The sequence below is a fragment of the Lynx rufus genome, unplaced genomic scaffold (assembly GCF_022079265.1).
Source record: "Lynx rufus isolate CCGP_SWC_20201006 ecotype Redwood Valley unplaced genomic scaffold, mLynRuf1.p SCAF_7, whole genome shotgun sequence".
Taxonomy (NCBI): domain Eukaryota; kingdom Metazoa; phylum Chordata; class Mammalia; order Carnivora; family Felidae; genus Lynx; species Lynx rufus.
The window spans coordinates 6557045-6575873 of NW_025814889.1; the positions used below are offsets into that span (position 1 = coordinate 6557045).

At 50.4% G+C, this 18829-nt stretch overlaps 1 protein-coding gene across 4 annotated transcripts in view; it reads right to left on the bottom strand.

Annotated features, from left to right (window-relative positions):
• Positions 1–18829, bottom strand: part of SFMBT2 (Scm like with four mbt domains 2) — a 227553-nt gene that overhangs the window by 196348 nt on the left and 12376 nt on the right. For 2 of the 4 annotated variants that reach the window (XM_047064867.1, XM_047064866.1), the window contains exon 2: positions 5738–5890. In XM_047064867.1, the coding sequence (XP_046920823.1) occupies positions 5738–5837 (100 nt within the window). In that variant the 5' untranslated portion in view covers positions 5838–5890. Of the gene's footprint in view, positions 1–4277; positions 4649–5737; positions 5891–7871; positions 8005–18829 lie in introns of those variants that run through there. The other 2 variants (XM_047064869.1, XM_047064870.1) reach the window with 2 other exon arrangements.

The following is an 18829-nucleotide window of genomic DNA, read 5'->3' on the forward strand; positions in this document are numbered from 1 at the left end:
CCCACGAACTGTGAGATCCTGACCTGAACGGAAGTCAGACACTCAACCGACTGAACCACCCAGGTGCCCCCAAACAAAATACTTTTAAAAAGAACCCAGAAGTCAGATCTGGAATGGGATTTTAAAAAATAAAGCTTTTATGTCCCGCACTGGTAGTTTTGACAATAAAACCGCACAGCAAACTTAGGGTCCCCTACAAGAAGTCTTTCCCAGTCTGTGACTCCTGGCACATCCCCCGGCACACACACCCCAACAGCCGATTCTCTAAAGACGTTTCAATGAGCAACAGATAAACACACACGCTGTTTATGAGCGGAGGTCTCATAAACCCAGAGCAAATATTTACAGCTGATTCATAAACCTCTTAAGCCTATAAACATTTTATCAGGGAAACCCTGACAACCTCCCTCCTCTGCGAAGGCACCAGTGGGAAGCATTTTTCCCCACGATGTCATGAAAACAGACCATGAAACGCCACCAAGGAAATTTCACAACTTAAAAGAAAACAGGCATATGCTCATTAGCGGCCATCCAGTTCTACAAAACAGAAGGCTACTTACGCGACCAACATATTTATTTCATAACAGCTAGAAAAGGAACACTGATCGTTGAGGTGCAAGCCACTTGACGGTGAAAAATGGAATGAACGAACGGCTCACACACCTTTTTTGAGGTAATCAAGTCCTGGTTTTGATTTCACTGTCTGAAATAAGGCTGCCTTTGCAAGGCTGACTATTAAAAGTCCCTGACTGCTAACTACCCAAATAAAGGAGTATCGGCAGGTTTGAAGTGAATAAAATCTTAACAGAACACGTTCTCATGTGCTAGGTGTTCTTCATAAATAAGGGAAGAGAAAGGGAGGCATTAAGTCTTTGCTATTTCACCTGCTGATAGTCTGGTCACACCATCACAAGGTGTAAAAAATAGTTCCACAGAGTACATTAAATAGACACACAGGACGAACGAAACTCGGCTGGCCAACACCAATCCGAGGGCTGAGTTCACGGCTGCAGGACGACCCCAGGGAAGCGGGGACAGTCACTGAGCACAGAGGTCCTCACCCCCGTCTGACCACCCAGGCGGCCAGAGAGATTTTTTTCAGAAGAAAGAAAACACATAAAAATTATCCAATCACCCAGCTTGGTTGGGAAGGACAGTAACTATTCTAGAGAGAGGGGTTTTTTGGTCTTTTCTTTGTTTTAATTTTTTTAATATTTATTCATTTTTGAGAAAGAGAGAGAGAGAGAGAGACAGTGTGAGTGGGGGAGGAGCAGAGAGAGAGGGAGACACAGACTCTGAAGCAGGCTCCAGGCTCTGAGCCGTCAGCACAGAGCCCGACGCGGGGCTCGAACTCACAAACCGTGAGATCATGACCTGAGCCGAAGTCGGACGCTTCACCGACTGAGCCACCCAGGCGCCCCGCTTTTTTGTTGTTTTTTTTTTTAACAGGGAACATTATTGAGTCACACAGCACCTGTTCCCAGCACCAGGCATAAGAGAGCTCTATTTTTCTAATAAGAATGTTGAAAAGCCTGTGGGACTCCACTCAATGTATTCCTAACACCAAAATTAAAAAAAAAAAAAAAAAAAAAAAAGCCAGCCCCCATTTCCAGCCTAATTCTCTTTACTCTGAGGCCTGCCCGTTCTAAATGCACAACACCGCTTTATCTACAGACCTCATCAGGAAATTACATTTGGCCAGCCTGGAAAACTAACGTCAAGGGGTCTATTTATCACCACGCCAGCATACTGCTCTGCTTAATTTTATCGTGGCAGAAGCCTAGAGTTCCAGAAATCCAATTCTGGTCCACGACCTTCTCTATGCAGCCCGTGCCGATGCCGTCCGTTCCGTCCGCTGGCGAGGCCCTTCGGTTCACCTCCCTGCGCTCATCCCGCTGACGTCCTCAGTGTTCCTGAAAGGAGGAGGACTTTTACACTGTGCCTGTTTCATTTACAGGACTCGAGTGCCAGTCGGAGTATTGTTTGGAGCTTTCCTTAGGAAAAGAGGCAACGTGGAAGATGACAAAGCTGTTCGTGAGATTCAGAGTCCACTGGTTGGCGCTCGAGTTCTCAGTTCAGAGGGATGGACCGTCCGGACGAGGAATGGCATCCCCTCGGCGTCGGGCGGGCAAACACGAAATCAAAACCCCCGGCAGCAGCCCGCGGAGGCTTCTGTGGTTCGGCCCCGTCGCGCGGGCAGAGAGGAGCTGTGGGCACCTACGGGTAGTCACGTGCTGGGGAGGTACAGGCATGTGTCACACCACACGTGGGGAGAGGGGCCAGCAGACAAGAAGCTGGGTGGTGCCGGCACCCCAGAAAGTGTGTGCGCGCGAGGAGAGGGGGTACGCACGTCACATTTACGTACCAAGGGTGACTTCCCCCTGCACGGAAAGCAGCTCTTTCGCTGGGTCATGGAAGGGTAAACTGAGTCAACGTACAGAAGGACCTGAAGTGAGTGCCTGCCATACAGTTCGAACTCAGGATCACGTCCCCAGCCGTCCCAGGTCAACGTAGAACCAGCTGAGGAGCACTGAACGAGCCTTCTCCTGTTCTGACCCGTAAGTCTCGTCTGAAACGCCTCTGGGCAGAAGAGCCTTGTCACCAAAAGGATGTGCTGTCCCTAGCGTGTCACGCCCGATACCAGATACGCCAGACACCCTCCAACGAGGCCACCACCGAAAATCAACAGCTCAGAGGGGCCCCGCTTGAGAAAATCCACTTCCTGACGACTCATACCGGAGTAGGTTCTGTGCAGTCGAAGTGTGAGTTTCTTCCCCAAGTCGGCCTCTGCTCGCCACAGAGAGTTCTATTAGACCGTGCTTTAAACTGATTTCTCGGGGCGCCTGGGTGGCGCAGTCGGTTAAGCGTCCGACTTCAGCCAGGTCACGATCTCGCGGTCCGTGAGTTCGAGCCCCGCGTCGGGCTCTGGGCTGATGGCTCGGAGCCTGGAGCCTGTTTCCGATTCTGTGTCTCCCTCTCTCTCTGCCCCTCCCCCGTTCATGCTCTGTCTCTCTCTGTCCCAAAAAAAATAAATAAACGTTGAAAAAAAAATTTTTTAAACAAAATAAACTGATTTCTCCCCCCCCAAAAAAGAATCAACACATGCAAAAAATAAAAAAATTAAAAAAAATAAATATATAAACTGATTTCTCCTTTAGGGGTCCACCTTTGTGGCACCACCTGTAAGTCTCCCCCATGCATAAGAGCTTATGGGAACCCCAAGGAGAAAGGACAGATGGGTCAGATACGAGGGGAAAAAAAAACTCTGGAACCACAATCTGCAAATGCTGACATAATTCAGAGCCACTCAGAACTCCTACTTCTTTTTTTTTTTTTTAAGTTTAGGTATTTATTTTGAGAGGGAGAGAGTGTGCATGAGCAGGGGAGGGGCAGAGAGAGAGAGACAGAGGAGGAGAGAGAAGCCCAAGCAGGCTTCACGCTGTCAGCGCACAGCCCAACGTGGGGCTTGAACTCACGAAACCGTGAGATCATGACCTGAGCCAAGGTCAAGAGTCGGGACGCTTAACCGAATGTGCCACCCAGGCGCCCCAGAGCTACTGTTCGTTTTAAACATCTTGACGTCTTATACAATTCAGGCCGCGTATGGCACACGAGCAAGGAAGCCCCCATGCAGTGAGTGCCGTGTGACGGGCTCGGCCCAAGCACACCGCGGCCAATGACAGAATGAATCTCGCGCTTCCCTTTCATGGAATCACCCCAAAGGAAACGTAGGATGAGTAATTTTCCTGACACCGTATTATTATTACCGCTGGGTTTCAAAATCTACTTCAGCTAGAGAGATCTACTGCAGCTACAAGAAAACGAAAAGCCAACACACGGTTGGTTTTTAAACAGTTTTGAAAACACACCTTTAGAAATGATGCAGGGACAGACATCAGATGTGCATCCAACGAAGTCACAGTGAAAGCCCAGGGAACCGTAAGTGGAAAAGTAACCCCTTTCAGGAAACGTAAGACAGACTTTTCTACAAAGCGTATTTGTACTTAAAGAACATCAAGCCTATAGGACGGAGTTTCCTCAGGAAGGAGTTTCCATACTTCCGCTGTGGGACAAGGACTCAACTATGCCTCTGGAAGTTTCCTCACTCTGGCTTTCATACAGAAAAATCACAAGGGGTGGGGGTGGAGGACTGGGCTGATTCTGAAGGAGACGCTAACATCTTTCAACATATTTAGGCAATAATCTCAGGGGGGTTCCAGATTTTTTGCAGATAAAGATACAACTTGAGAAATGTAATGTAATCAATTCGATGATACCAAGCAATCTGTAATTCTGTCATTGACCGCAGTCATCAAAACATGGAGACGAACTTCGTGACTTTTCTGGATAACGGTCAAATCTCCCACTGAATTCAGGATCAACATTTTGTACATGAATTCACCAGAGCAAACGTTCGGGATCCAGACAGCTGAGTTGCCCTTATTTAAGCTGCTGTAATGCAAATACAGCAATCCTTTGAAAAAAAACAAAAAACAAAAAACCACTAGTGTCTTTTTAAAACGGATTCCTGTGTAAGTATTTAGAAAAACATGCTTTCTAATAAATTCACTGATTAAATATTAAAATTCAATCAAAGACTGGCTTGGTGTGCTTTGGTTTTAGTTTCCTTTTTTTTTTTTTAATCTTATTTTTTTAATTTTTAAAATTTACATCCATGGGGCACCCAGGTGGCTCAGTCGGTGAAGCGCCCGACTTCGGCTCAGTTCATGATCTCACGGTTCATTGGTTCGAGCCCCACGTCGGGCTCTGTGCTGACAGCTCAGAGCCTGGAGCCTGTTTCAGATTCTGTGTCTCCCTGTCTCTCTGCCCCCCCCACTCGTGCTCTGTCTCCCTCTGTCTCAAAAATAAACAAACATTAAAAAAAATTTTTTTTTAAATTTACATCCAAATTACTTAGCATCTAGTGCAACAGTGATTTCAGGAGTAGATTCCCTGGTGCCCCTTACCCATGTAGCCCATCCCCCCTCCCCCAACGCCCTCCGGTTACCCTCAGTTTGTTCTCCGTATTTATGAGTCTCCTCTGTTTTGTCCCCCTGGTTTTAGTTTCCTTAAAGGGAGACAGACCTCACCACGCACTCACAAGACCTAAGTTCCTTTCCCGTTAGGGAGTCCTCGGAGAGACATGCTGAGGTTCTGGAGAGGGGAGAGAAGGCAGGGACACCCAGAGCTGGGGCGGACCCGCTCTCCTGCCTCTCTGGGCACGTGGGAGACAAGGATGGCTTTCTCACCTCCCTTGCAGTGGTGGCCACACGTGACAGGTTCCGGTCCAGAAGTTCTGAGCGAAAGTGAGCTGCGTCTTCTGAGTCGGAGCATTTCACTGTTGACTCGGGAGCCCCCAGCCCCGCCTCCCCCGGAACAAAAACCACCACCCGCACGTGGCGCACCGTAAGACCGTGTGCAATGAGTCAGCGAGGGAATGCCCGCTACCGCGTCTGAAATGCCACGAACGTAACGTCGACATTTACGGGGTTACCCACTGAGATTCTGAAGCGATCCGTCACTCCGGTGTCACCTGCCCCTCTCTGTCCAGCATCGGGAATACTGATTCTGCACTAACTTTCAAGAGGCCGCAGGCTGACGAACAGGACAGCAAATCCTAGCAGCGGGCAACGTGAGAGACCTAGGAACGTCTGCCCCGCTGTGCCCCGAACATCTTCGGGGAGACACGGGTCACGAAATCGAAGGGGTCAGACAGATCCAGAAAAGAAACTCCTACCTGAGTCGAGCCCTCCATTACCGTTCGCTGAGCTCTGCTGTCTCTCCAAGGGCGAAGACAGTGGGTCTGGCATGTTGGAAACTGACAAACCGCTCTCCATGCCTAACGAGTAAGGGTCCCTCTTCTCTTAACGCATCCTGCAGGAAGGATCACCTAAGGGCAACCAACAAAGGAAAAAAAAAATCAGAGGCCCTTGATTATCCTCGGTTTATAAAGGCTCCAAAAATAACAGTATCTGATCAGCGCTGTTGCCCTGTCATTATCACACGCAGGCTCAACGGAATGTTGATGATAGAAAATACCAGAAATAAAGACTGAGGAGCACGCATCTACATGCAGTCCACACACAGGTCCCAGCTTAGTGAAACCCACCGGTTTTCCATAGGGCACGATCGTCACTGAGACGAACACACTTCTCACCAACACCATCTACACAGGGAGCCCCAATCTACCTCGGCACGGCTGGCAAGACGGTCCGCCACCCACCCCTGTGCTCCCCTCTCACTATGCCGTGAAGCGGCAAACCTCCGAGACGTCTGCTGTGTCCCAAGCACGGAACTTCCAAACCCACTTAAAGTGCCAACGTTCGCAAATGCGCTTTTTGACCGATTAGACTTTTCCTCCAAGAGCACGGCTCGCCTTCACTTACTCGCATGCCGCGACGACAGGTGGGAAAACAGGGAGAACTACAGGCGCCTCTCGCAGAACCTACAACTGAGCTCATTTCCGTTACAGCCCATGGAAGGGCCAGACACGACACCCCTCGGGGTCGGCCACCGACCCCGCTGACGGTTAGACACAGCCGTGTGGGGCTTCTAAATCTTTCACTCACTCAGCATCTGCTTTTATCTCACGGCTAGATGGAAGTTCAAATCAGCAAAAGGGCAAGGATGGATGAAGAAAAGGATAGCGCCCCTATACCTATAAGCAGACTATTTTGTCACTCCCATACAGTAAAATACCTTTTAAGGATACCACACGCACACACACACAAACACACACACGCACACACGAATACACGCATCCCTTTTGGTGCTCTTCAGTTTACCTTCCTGTAACATTATTTTGAGGTTTTGTCAAAATTACAGGTCCAGGAAAGGGTACCAGCCATCTGTGCAAAGGCGGGGAAAAGGCAGAAAGCTCTCACAGGAGGAGACGGGAAACGCACTAGGTACGTGGTGCTGGAATTTAATCCCGCTGTATTTGATTATCCACCTGTTTATATAAAATACTACGCCAGACACTGTGAGGGGAGGGGACTCCAGAGCCACCTCTCAATCAAAATACAAAGAAAAGAAAATACCTAACGTAGAGTAGGAACCTAAAAACTGTCTAGGCTGGGTCTCAAGTGGCAATCTGTGCATCTTGCTAGTGCAAAGGTAAGGACACGAATAGGAAATGACAAATTACCAGGCAAATGTAAACCACTAGGAGATTATCTCTTACTCGTTCCATACTCTCCGAGCAAGGGTGCTTATCGTATTTTCTGGAGCAAAATGAGAGGGGACGTGGTCTGAGGGGCAGACGTCAGGACCAGCGATACAATGTAAGCCGGGCCTGTCCGGGAAAACAGGACAGCCCTGGTCAAAAGGCGGGGTACCAGACCCAAAATGGTTTCTGTGGTTTGTTTACAAATCACATAAAGGACAGGTAAATACCACGCCCTCACTGCAGCGCTGTGTGGGGCAGAGAACACAAGGCAAAGCAGTCTTAATCCTGCCCTCCAGCACAACTAAGACAGACGGTGCAAGAAACTTGGGTGCATACGGGAACAGCTTAAACCTAAGTAGAAACTGGATGTGTTTTTCTTTAAATAATCTTTTTAAATGAAGGATTAAATAAAGGAATCCGTTCAACAGATAGATGGGTGCCAAGATTATTTAAAATGGAGGGCATTGGCAAAGCCAGCACTTTAACATTGAGGCTGGCTAATTTTACCCCACCGACATCAGGTTGCTAAAATAACCTCACGATGAGAGGCAGAACTGCATTCTCCTATGAGAGTTCTTTTCCAATCGCCATTACAACACAGATTCACGAATTTATGGGGAGCCACAGTCCTGGGTATTTCGTCCCCCTTGCGCTGCACCCAACAGACCAGAGAGTGGAAGAAGAGGCCACCAGGGCGACTCACAAGCTCTCGTGACTGGATCTTACAGTGGATGGCAGTAGTCACCGGTCTATCTCTAATGTCACTGGAATGAAGGAGCAATCGCCGGTGCAATCTGCAGAAAATTCAGGTGTTGAAAAGAAAGCGCGGCCATCCCACCGGGTGCCCAACTGCCAACGATGACGTCAACAAGCAAGCGCAGCCATCCCACCGGGTGCCCAACTGCCAACGATGACGTCAACAAGCAAGCGCGGCCATCCGACCGGGTGCCCAACCGCCAACGATGACGTCAACAAGCAAGCGCGGCCATCCCACCGAGTGCCCAAGTGCCAACAATGTCAACAAGCAAGCGCGGCCATCCCACCGGGTGCCCAATTGCCAACAATGACGTCAACAAGCAAGCGCGGCCATCCCACCGGGTGCCCAACCGCCAACGATGACGTCAACAAGCAAGTGTGGTCATCCCACCAGGTGCCCAAGTGCCAACGATGACGTCAACAAGCAAGCGCGGCCATCCCACCGGGTGCCCAACCGTCAATGATGACGTCAACAAGCAAGCGCGGCCATCCCACCGGGTGCCCAACTGTCAATGATGACGTCAACAAGCAAGCGCGGCCATCCCACCGGGTGCCCAAGTGCCAACAATGTCAACAAGCAAGCGCGGCCATCCCACCGGGTGCCCAAGTGCCAACGATGACGTCAACAAGCAAGCGCGGCCATCCCACTGGGTGCCCAAGTGCCAACGATGACGTCAACAAGCAAGCGCAGCCATCCCACCGGGTGCCCAAGTGCCAACAATGACGTCAACAAGCAAGCGCGGCCATCCCACCGGGTGCCCAAGTGCCAACGATGACATCAACAAGCAAGCGTGGCCATCCCACTGGGTACCCAACTGCCAACGACATCAACAAGCAAGCGTGGCCATCCCACCGGGTACCCAACTGCCAATGATGACGTCAACAAGCAAGCGCGGCCATCCCACCGGGTGCCCAACTGCCAACGATGACGTCAACAAGCAAGCATGGTCATCCCACCAGGTGCCCAACTGCCAACGACATCAACAAGCAAGCGTGGCCATCCCACCGGGTACCCAACTGCCAATGATGACGTCAACAAGCAAGCGTGGCCATCCCACCGGGTGCCCAACTGCCAACGACATCAACAAGCAAGCGTGGCCATCCCACCGGGTGCCCAACTGCCAACGACGTCAACAAGCAAGTGCGGCCATCCCACCGGGTGCCCAAGTGCCAACGATGACATCAACAAGCAAGCGTGGCCATCCCACCGGGTGCCCAAGTGCCAACGATGACATCAACAAGCAAGCGCGGCCATCCCACTGGGTGCCCAACTGCCAACGACGTCAACAAGCAAGCGTGGCCATCCCACCGGGTGCCCAACTGCCAACGATGATGTCAACAAGCAAGCATGGTCATCCCACCAGGTGCCCAACTGCCAATGACATCAACAAGCAAGCGTGGCCATCCCACCGGGTGCCCAAGTGCCAATGATGACGTCAACAAGCAAGCGTGGCCATCCCACCGGGTGCCCAACTGCCAACGATGACGTCAACAAGCAAGCGCGGCCATCCCACCGGGTGCCCAACTGCCAACGACGTCAACAAGCAAGCGCGGCCATCCCACCGGGTGCCCAAGTGCCAACGATGACATCAACAAGCAAGCGTGGCCATCCCACCGGGTGCCCAAGTGCCAACGATGACATCAACAAGCAAGCGCGGCCATCCCACCGGGTGCCCAACTGCCAACGACGTCAACAAGCAAGCGTGGCCATCCCACCGGGTGCCCAACTGCCAACGACGTCAACAAGCAAGCGTGGCCATCCCACCGGGTGCCCAACTGCCAACGACGTCAACAAGCAAGCGCGGCCATCCCACCGGGTGCCCAACTGCCAACGATGTCAACAAGCAAGCGCGGCCATCCCACCGGGTGCCCAACTGCCAACGATGACGTCAACAAGCAAGCGCGGCCATCCCACCTCGTGCCCAACTGCCAACACGCCCCCACTTCAAGAACACATGCAGGGAGCCCACAGGGTTAAAACACACACCCGCTAGCAACGATGGAAGTTTGTGTGTGAGTTTACAGACCACCGGATCACCTACACAGGGACACAATGCCCACCGACTCCAGGGGCATCCAGACGGCACAAAGAGAGGGGCAGATGGGGCACGCTCTGGAAAACACTGCCTCCCTCACAGCGATCCACTGGAGTCCGTCAGGGGACCACCAAGAACTGGGAAGGCAGAAGGATGAGCCCCTGAAGGTATCGGGGGTGGGACACTCGGAGCAAACAGAGTACCACAAACCGCCCGCACAGAGCGCACCGCCAGGGTAAGCTGGTAAGTGACAGGAAACACCACGGACGCAGAGAAGCACAGAGAGCAAGACGTGGGAGCCGGGATCACCGAGATGATGGTCAGGCAGGACCTGAGCAGGTGCTGCCTGAACAAACTCAGGGCCGCACCCCAGCGAGAGGAGAAGGTTCTGCCTGAGCGAGGACCCGAACCCCTGCGCTCCACTCTGTGGTCAGGATTTCATTCCAGGGGGTGAAAAGATCAGACGTGTTCCAGGAAAGTCGCTCTGGCAGCTGGATGCCAGGCAGACGGACAGACGGGGACAGGACTGAAAAGAAAACACAACGCGGGCGCAGGTCTGAACTGAGACAGCAAGGGAGAAGAGAAGGAAGGAAGCTCAGGGCGTATCTGACAGATGCAGCCCAGGAAGCCCCAACACTAACAAAACACAACCTTGTCACAGCTGGAAGGCAGGTTCTTAGAAGAAATCACTTCATTTGCCACAGCCAGTGCTCCGCAACTAACGGGACCGAGGCAGTGCCCGTGGAAATAAAAATTAGGGGGGAAAATACGCCGACTATGAGAATGACAGACCATTTCACAGAAATTTACTTCCAGTGGAGTCTGTCGGGGGAGCCAATCTGACTGGTGACAGCTGGCCCAGAAGATCTGCCAAATGAAAACAGGATTGTGAAAAGCAAATCCTTTTCCTGACTACAACACCCGAACCCCCCCAAGAGGCTATTTTTAAAAGGAAGTGTATTGCATTCTGATCTTAAAATATATATAACTTCAACACCAACGGTAAAACTTTCTATTAATGAAAGAACTTTTTTTTTTTTTTTTAGACGTGAAAAGAAGGCTGAGAAAACCGGGTTTTTAAAGGGTAACTTCCTGTTTTTATAATACACCTGTGATCCAGTGCAAAGCTATTAATCCTATCATAATTGGCTCTTCTTGTCTCTAAAGTTGTTGAACGACGGAATTATAGTAACGGGAGCATCTCACAAAAGTTGTCTTGGCTCAGTGATAAGAACAGTGAACTTGGAGAGGAATAAGGTCACTATCGAGCTGTGTGACCTAAGCAAATTACTTAACCTCTCTGTTCCTCAAACTTCTCATGGAGGCATGATTAGATTAAATCAATGGCCCTTTGAAACCTAAAGTTCTGGGGTGCCTGGGTGACTCCGTCGGTTAAGCGTCCAACTCTGGATATCAGCTCAGGTTGTGATCTCGTGGTTCATGAGATCGAGCCCCACGTGGGGCTCTGTGCTGACAGAGTAGAGCCTGCTTGGGATTCTCTGTCTCCCCTCTCTCTGCCCCTCCCCTACACATGTGAGGATTTCATTCCAGGGAATTCACTCCTTCTCTCCCCCAAAATTAATTAATTGAACTTCAAATCTAAAGTTCTATGAATCTATCAAGGCTTTTTTTTTTTTTAAGTGGTAATGGTTTATTTGCTGCACTCATATTACCCGTTTATCTGAAAGAAATTTAATATAATCAGCATCCTCCCCCGTAAATTCTTTTCTGCCTCCTCCAATCATTTGGAGAGTATTCAGAGAAGGTTAACTAATTTTAGCATAAGGCAAGCAAAGTCTTGTTAGGACGAAGATGGGCAGGGAAGGACACTCACTAGGTACTATCCTAAAGCTAACCAGAATTTATTAGGGGCTTTTACCTAATTTGAATTAGTTGCAGACCAGCAAGATCCAATAGAATTTTCCATACCTTACGCGGTCCAACACAGTAACCACCAGCCACACGTGGATCTCAATCTTAATTTTAATTAATTTATAAGCCCTATTGGCTGTCGTCTTACAGAGTACAGCTAGCCCACAGCACAGACAGGCCAAAGTTGACTATATCTGAATTTGGAGCATGTCCTATATACCCATCAATTCTTGGCTCCCTTAAAAAAGTTTTTTTGTTTTTTTTTTTAGTTTTATTTATTTTTGAGAGAGAGAGAGAGAAAGAGGGAGGGAGGGAGTGCCAGCAGGGGAGGAGCAAAGAGAGAGGGAGACACAGAATCCGAAGCAGGTTCCAGGCTCCCAGCTGTCAGCACAGAGCCCGACACGGGGCTCGAACTCACGAGCTGCGAGATCATGACCTGAGCCGAAGTAGGATGGTCAACCGACTGAGCCACCCTGGCGCCCCTGTCTTAAAAACGTTTTAATTTAACGCCAGCAGGGGCGCCTGGGTGGCGCAGTCGGTTAAGCGTCCGACTTCAGCCAGGTCACCATCTCGCGGTCCGTGAGTTCGAGCCCCGCGTCGCGCTCTGGGCTGATGGCTCAGAGCCTGGAGCCTGTTTCCGATTCTGTGTCTCCCTCTCTCTCTGCCCCTCCCCTGTTCATGCTCTGTCTCTCTCTGTCCCAAAAATAAATAAACGTTGAAAAAAAAAAATTTAACGCCAGCAAGCTAGTTAAAAGAGAACACAGGAATTTTAAAACCTAGGGAATTTCACAAAGAGACTTAACAGCTTCCCCATGAGCCTGCACAGATACTTTATAACAAACGCTGTGATGTAGCAGGTTTGTATAGAATATGCGGCATTTCTGTATCGATCTAATTTCAAAGAAGCAGCGATCTAATAAGCTAAGTTATGTGCATCGCACTAAAATCACTTCTTGTTTTCTTTCATCTATACATTCAGGGAAATCATTCCAACTCAAAAAGGTAGTCAGACATCAAGTGTTTCTGGGAAGGGAAGAGGAAAAAAGTCCACAAAACTGACTGTTAACACATGAGTCAAGTATCAATGGCTTATCTGATACTTATTAAAGGGGGAAAAGTTTGCTAAAGTTTTTTATGACTTCGTGGGGATTTAGCTCCACGCATTCTCCCGACCAGGGAGAATCAAAAGGTCACCGAGGACTGTCAAATAAGGCATCGATTTAAACGCACCGAATCCATCACTTCAAATAGAACTCAAGGGTAACATTATAAATGTCAAAAAGAAAGCCACCTGGATGAGTGGCAGATTTAAACCTTACTTTAGAAAGACAGGTAACAAGCCTTTTTTAACCCAGGCGACTACAAAACGTATTTATTTTGGCGAATGACACATCCCATTTGCCCTTTTCCAACAACGTTTACTTTTTCCTTCCCACAAAAGGTACACGCACACTCTGCAGAAATCTAGGAAAGTAAAATTATAAAGGAACAAATTAGAATCACTCGTAATTCTAACACCCAGGCACAACCATTTCTGCGTGTATAGTATCCCCTCCTGACGGCTTCTCGGTGGCGTTTGAGTGCAGGCAGAATTTAGAAACTCACGTTTCGTTGACCATTCCGCAGAGAGCACATGTCCCCACGTCATTAAACTTCTTTGAAAACATGACTTGAAATGGTTGTACAATCTTTACTATAACAATCTATTTACCGTTCCCCTCCTACTGACCGTGAAGCTGTTTTTTATTTTTCCCCGTCATCAACGGCGCTGTGCTAGTCATCCTGGGCCCCAAACCCTACTGCGTCTCTGCGCCTTCCTTCACACGGAATCCCAGAAGTTAGATCAGGGGCCAAACTCAGGAACACATCTAAGCCTCACGATCCACGCTGCTAAAACACCATCCAGCCTGCCAGGCCCCCTTCTTCGCTTCCAGAGAGCCTCGCAGTGACGACAGAATGAATCTGAGATGGGGCGTCTGGCAGCCTCAGGAATTCGAGCGTGCGACTCCTGATCTTGGGTTGTGAGTTTGAGCCCCCTGTTGGGTACAGAGGTTACCAAAAAAATTAAATGAACTTTGAAAAAAAAATAATCACTTAAGAAACAAAAGGGAATGTATCTGAACCCAACCTCCTCCGGGTCCATCAGGGGTGTTTTGTTTCCCCTTTTTCAATGTGACATCAACCAACAGCATCATGCCATTGCAACATACGGTCCTCATGTGAAAACACCGTTCATATCCTTCCCACATTTCAATTCTGTTGGTATTTCATATAATTTTTAAAAATTTTTTAATGTGTATTTATTTTTGACAGAGAGAGAGAGAGAGAGAGCGCGAGCAGGGGAAGGACAGAGAGAGAGGGAGACACAGAATGGGAAGGAGGCTCCAGGCTCCCGGCTGTCAGCACAGAGCGCGACGCGGGGCTCGAACTCTCGAGCCGTGAGATCATGACCTGAGCCGAAGTCGCACGCTCAACCGACTGAGCCACCCGGGCGCCCGTAGAGCACCCACTCTTGATCTCAGCGTCATGAGTTCAAGCCCCACACTGGACGTGGAGCCTATTTAAGAAAAAAAGAAGAGGAAAAGGAAGAAGAAGAAGAGGAAATCGTCTTGCATTGTAAGTAGTGTTCCTTAAAGAATTCCAGTTATCTCAATTTCATTTTACAAAGTCAAGCTTTGCTACACCCTCTGCCTAAGTCAGGCCAGGCTGTTGTCCAGCAAAGTGTAGCAAGAGTGACGATTTTATGAAGAACTCATCCCGTTGACTCTTCCTAGGGGAGCCATTCTCCTAACGGATCTATGTATCTGGACACACCTTTTTTCCCAGGTCTCTTTTCTCAAATAGCAAGAGCGGAATGGATCGTGCAAGCTCCAGGGACTCCTCCCATGGTGTCCCTCATTCCTAGCAACGCCCTTGTCCTTCAAATCCCTCGGGTGACCGCTTTGGTGTTCATCTCCGCGCCTCTGATAACACCTCGCTTATTAACGTCTCAGTTTCCGTCATTATCGGGTAAGGCGCTGGCACGCCGCCCGCTCTCCCTCCCTCCCGCCTGCCCTTCCCCTCCTGACAGGCGTGATTCAGAGCAGCAAGGCTCTAAGGAGATGCCCCAGCCGACCCCACAGCACCTTAGGATGCCTCCCCTTCCTCAGACAGCTCTGCCTCTGCTCTGCCCCGATCCAGACTAACTGCCTTCTCTGCCGGGCTGGCAGGTGCCATCCTGAGACCTGGCCTCTGTCTCTTTTGTAGCACATCCTGCCTTCTGGGTCCCACACCTTCCCCGTTACCGGTTTTCTCTCTTGGGATGAGGCACGTTCCCCACCACGTTCCTAGGAAAGGATTTAGGCGGGAAACATTGAGGTCTTGCGTGGTTGAAAATGTCCTTACCTACCCTCCCATTTTAACCAACAGCGTAGGCGGGTAAAAAAAAAATCCCAAGCTGGAAAAGCATCCTCTCTCAGACTTTCGAGGGCTTCCTTCCACATCCTGAAGCTTCCACGGGAGAAGTCGGGCAGCAGCCCAGTCGCCGGGGCTTCTGAGGTTCTGAGATTTCACAGTGGCGTGTCTATGGCAATCCGCTTGTGGTTTCGGGGCACACGGGCTTCTTTCGAGTTTGAAATTCATGTATTTCGGTGCTAGGATATTTTCCTGAATTACTGCTAAGTTCTTCCTCTCTGTTTTCTGTTCTTTCGTTCAAAGTCATTCAAATGTCGGACCTCCTCGATCTCAATTTTCTTTTATTTTTTTTAATATTTGTTTTAGAGAGAGAGAGAGAGAGAGACAGACTGCGAGCGGGGGAGGGGCAGAGAGAGAGGGAGACACAGAATCCGGGAGCAGACTCCAGGCTCCGAACTGTCAGCACAGAGCCCGACGCGGGGCTCGAACCCACGAACCGCGAGATCATGACCTGAGCCGAAGTCGGACGCTCAACCGACTGAGCCACCCAGGCGCCCCATCTTTTATGTTCTTCTAATGTACCACCCCAACTAGAATGTACCATCAGCTACTTCTCCCTGCTCTTCTGTGGAGCTTCCCAGTTTAATTTCAGAAAGGTCTTTTGAGGGGCGCCTGGGTGGCTCAGTCGGCTGAGCTTCTGACTTCAGCTCGGGTCACGATCCTACGGGTTCGTGAGTTCGAGCCCCACCTCGGGCTGTCTGCCGTCAGCACAGAGCCTGCTTCAGGTCCCCTGTCCCCTGACCCACGCGCCCTCGGTCTCCAATAAATAAACATGAAAAACATAAATAAACAAACTCCTTTTAAATCCTCGTAATCCTCCCCATTCCCATCCTGTCCCGGTTCTGTTGCCTCTATTCCATCCCTGTGCTGATCAACGATCTTTCTTTAAAGACCTCTCTTCTCGCCTCCGTGAGAGAAGTTCTTTTTCTCTCCGTGGGTTCCTGGTCTCTGCATTTGCCTGTTAGGCGCCTTGCTCAGAAGGGACGTGACACTTCGGGGTTCCTCCCGTTCGAGAGGCAAACCGGAGGGGCTGGCTGGCGCCTCCGGGCGCAGGTGAGGGTGGGACCCGGGGACCCGTCTGGAGGCCTGCGGGGGTCGTTCCCGGAGGAAACCCCCGCGTGTCCGCTCGCAGGTTGGCCGACACACTGGAACGAGTCTCCCGTATCCCGCTACGGCGGGGCTGGACTCTCTGCCTGCTGTCGCTGCTGGGCAACGGAGCCTCGCACACCCGCTGTCTCCCTTCCCCGCGAGGAGGCAGGTGTGGGCTCCACGAGAGCCCTGCCTCCTAAATCCGAAGTCACAGAGGCGTCCGGCCCCAGCGTTAGATTTCCGCCGACGAGAGCCCGTCAATCCCCGTCCTCCCTTCCTCGCCCACGACTGACCCATACACGAGTTGTTCGTCTTGATTTTGTTTTCTTAGACACGATCGGTGTCACACTCTCGCCGTGCCCCGATGGAAACCATAATTATCCAAACGCAGGTGAAAACGTGAAGCTGTTCTCCGCCGCCACGGGGCTGCCTCACCATCCGCCACCCCTCGCGTCTCCTTCGCCCACGGGCAGGGGCCAAAGGCTCGCTGCTCCCACGGGCTCGCTTTCGAGAACCGCGTCGTGTTAACAATAAAAGAAACGGCGCGTTTCTTTTCAAGTTACCCGCTTAGCCACAGACCTTTCGAACCGACCGGCCCTGGAGTAGAGTTCAAGAAACTCGCGGTGTCCCCAGCTGGCAGACTCAGAATGTCAAGCTTGCTACTCTGAAACGGGAAAAGGTTTGCGGTTGCTTGTTCTCGTCTCGTGACTCAGAAAAGAGAACCTCCGCCCGATAGGAAAGAACACGTGAAGGCCTAAACTCAAAGCCTACGAAATTCCAGACCCGCGCTAGCTGCCCGTGCATATGTAGCACGGCGAAATCACAGCGGAACACGGCCTCATTTCACGCTCCGGGAATCTGAAGATGAGCTCAGGATACCTCACCTAAGCTTAAGATCTTTCCAAATATTTCCATAAGAAATTCCAGGGCCGACGGCAGCCAACGGTTCCCACAGTAACATCCCGTGTCTTCTAAGCCACGGTTGTGACCGTCACCTCTGAACCTCCCAATCCAACGGCACACGTCACTCGAGGGCAGAAGAGCGAACGCAATCTGGGGTTACAAACGGGCTGGGGCAACGCAGAAACACAGCAGCCTTCCGTGCTACCTGCTCAAGAGAGGAGAAAACCCAACGAAAGGGCACACGAGCCGTGCACCATCTCAGGGGTTCACTTACTGGCTGTTTACCTACAAATTATTTCGGTAGCGTTAGCCACTTATTTACCATAAAGAAGGACGAGGCCTCGAAATACGCAGCAGAATCGATGATGCAACAACACGTCTTTGCATCAAGGCAGCGACGAAGGGTTTTGTGCACCCCAAATCTGCCTCCACGCCACGAACGTGCAACACCGTCCCTGGGTTGGCATACGACTGACACCAAATACTTCACACAGAAGAGCCTGGTAGAGGCCTTCCTGAAAAAGCAGGCGTCTCAGAACGAGCACAGACATCATCCCACTCGGCCCTGACCTCTTCAACAAACCCCGGGGTTTCCCTGTCACCTGCGAAGACTGGAATGACTGAGAGCATCAACCCGAGTTTCTAACAAAGCCGAGCAGCCTCCTACTTTACGGGAGATTTGTATCTCACAGCATACATCCACGCGTAGAAGGCATTTTCGGTAAATTAGCCCACGCGTCGTACGCATGATCCTTAAGAACTCAAAAAGTAAAGAACTCTGACAAGGGATCCTTGTGTCGGCTAGACACGCATAGATAATGTCTAATAATCAGTGCCTAATTTTCTGAGGGGGTTTTAGGTATTCATTACTCCAAGCCGCACAGATGTATGGCAACGATGCTTGAGAGATACCGCACACTCGTAAGCGTGTAAAGAAGCACCTCCTGGAAGGCAGCCTGGAGAGCTGCGCAAGCTCCCTGGGGATACACAAAGCAACTAAAGAGCATTTCAGGTGTTTACTTGAAGCCATGGATATAACCATAAAATTGGGCATAAAGCAAATTTTATAAATCACATCGTCTAAATGCATGAAGGAGGTTTCCTCCAGTGGAGGAATATCATGATGCAACGCCAGCAGAAACACCCTAATTTACCTTGATTAGGACACAACATGGGAAACGTAACGAACCCTGCAGGGATCGCAGGAGACCTGGGCTTTGCACCCGAGTGTATGCCTGGCCTTCAAAACACAGCCAGCAACCCTGTTCTCATCTGCAAAACGCAGGGACAATTCCAAAAAGTCTCCTCTCCCAGGCAAACATTTCAGGCAGCCTGGGCCTTCACCCACCTTCCTTATTAAAACTAAGAGTACGCGGGAGGAGAAAATAATACAGCATCCCCTTCAAGGGAACAGAGACTCCAAAAAGGACACACTACTCCCATGGTCTGAGCTGGATCCCAAAAGCTTCCATAAAAAGAGAGGAGTCAGGACCTAAATGCCCAACTGAAGTTCGTAGCAACACAGGGATGAACGGGAAAGGTGTCCTGTGTT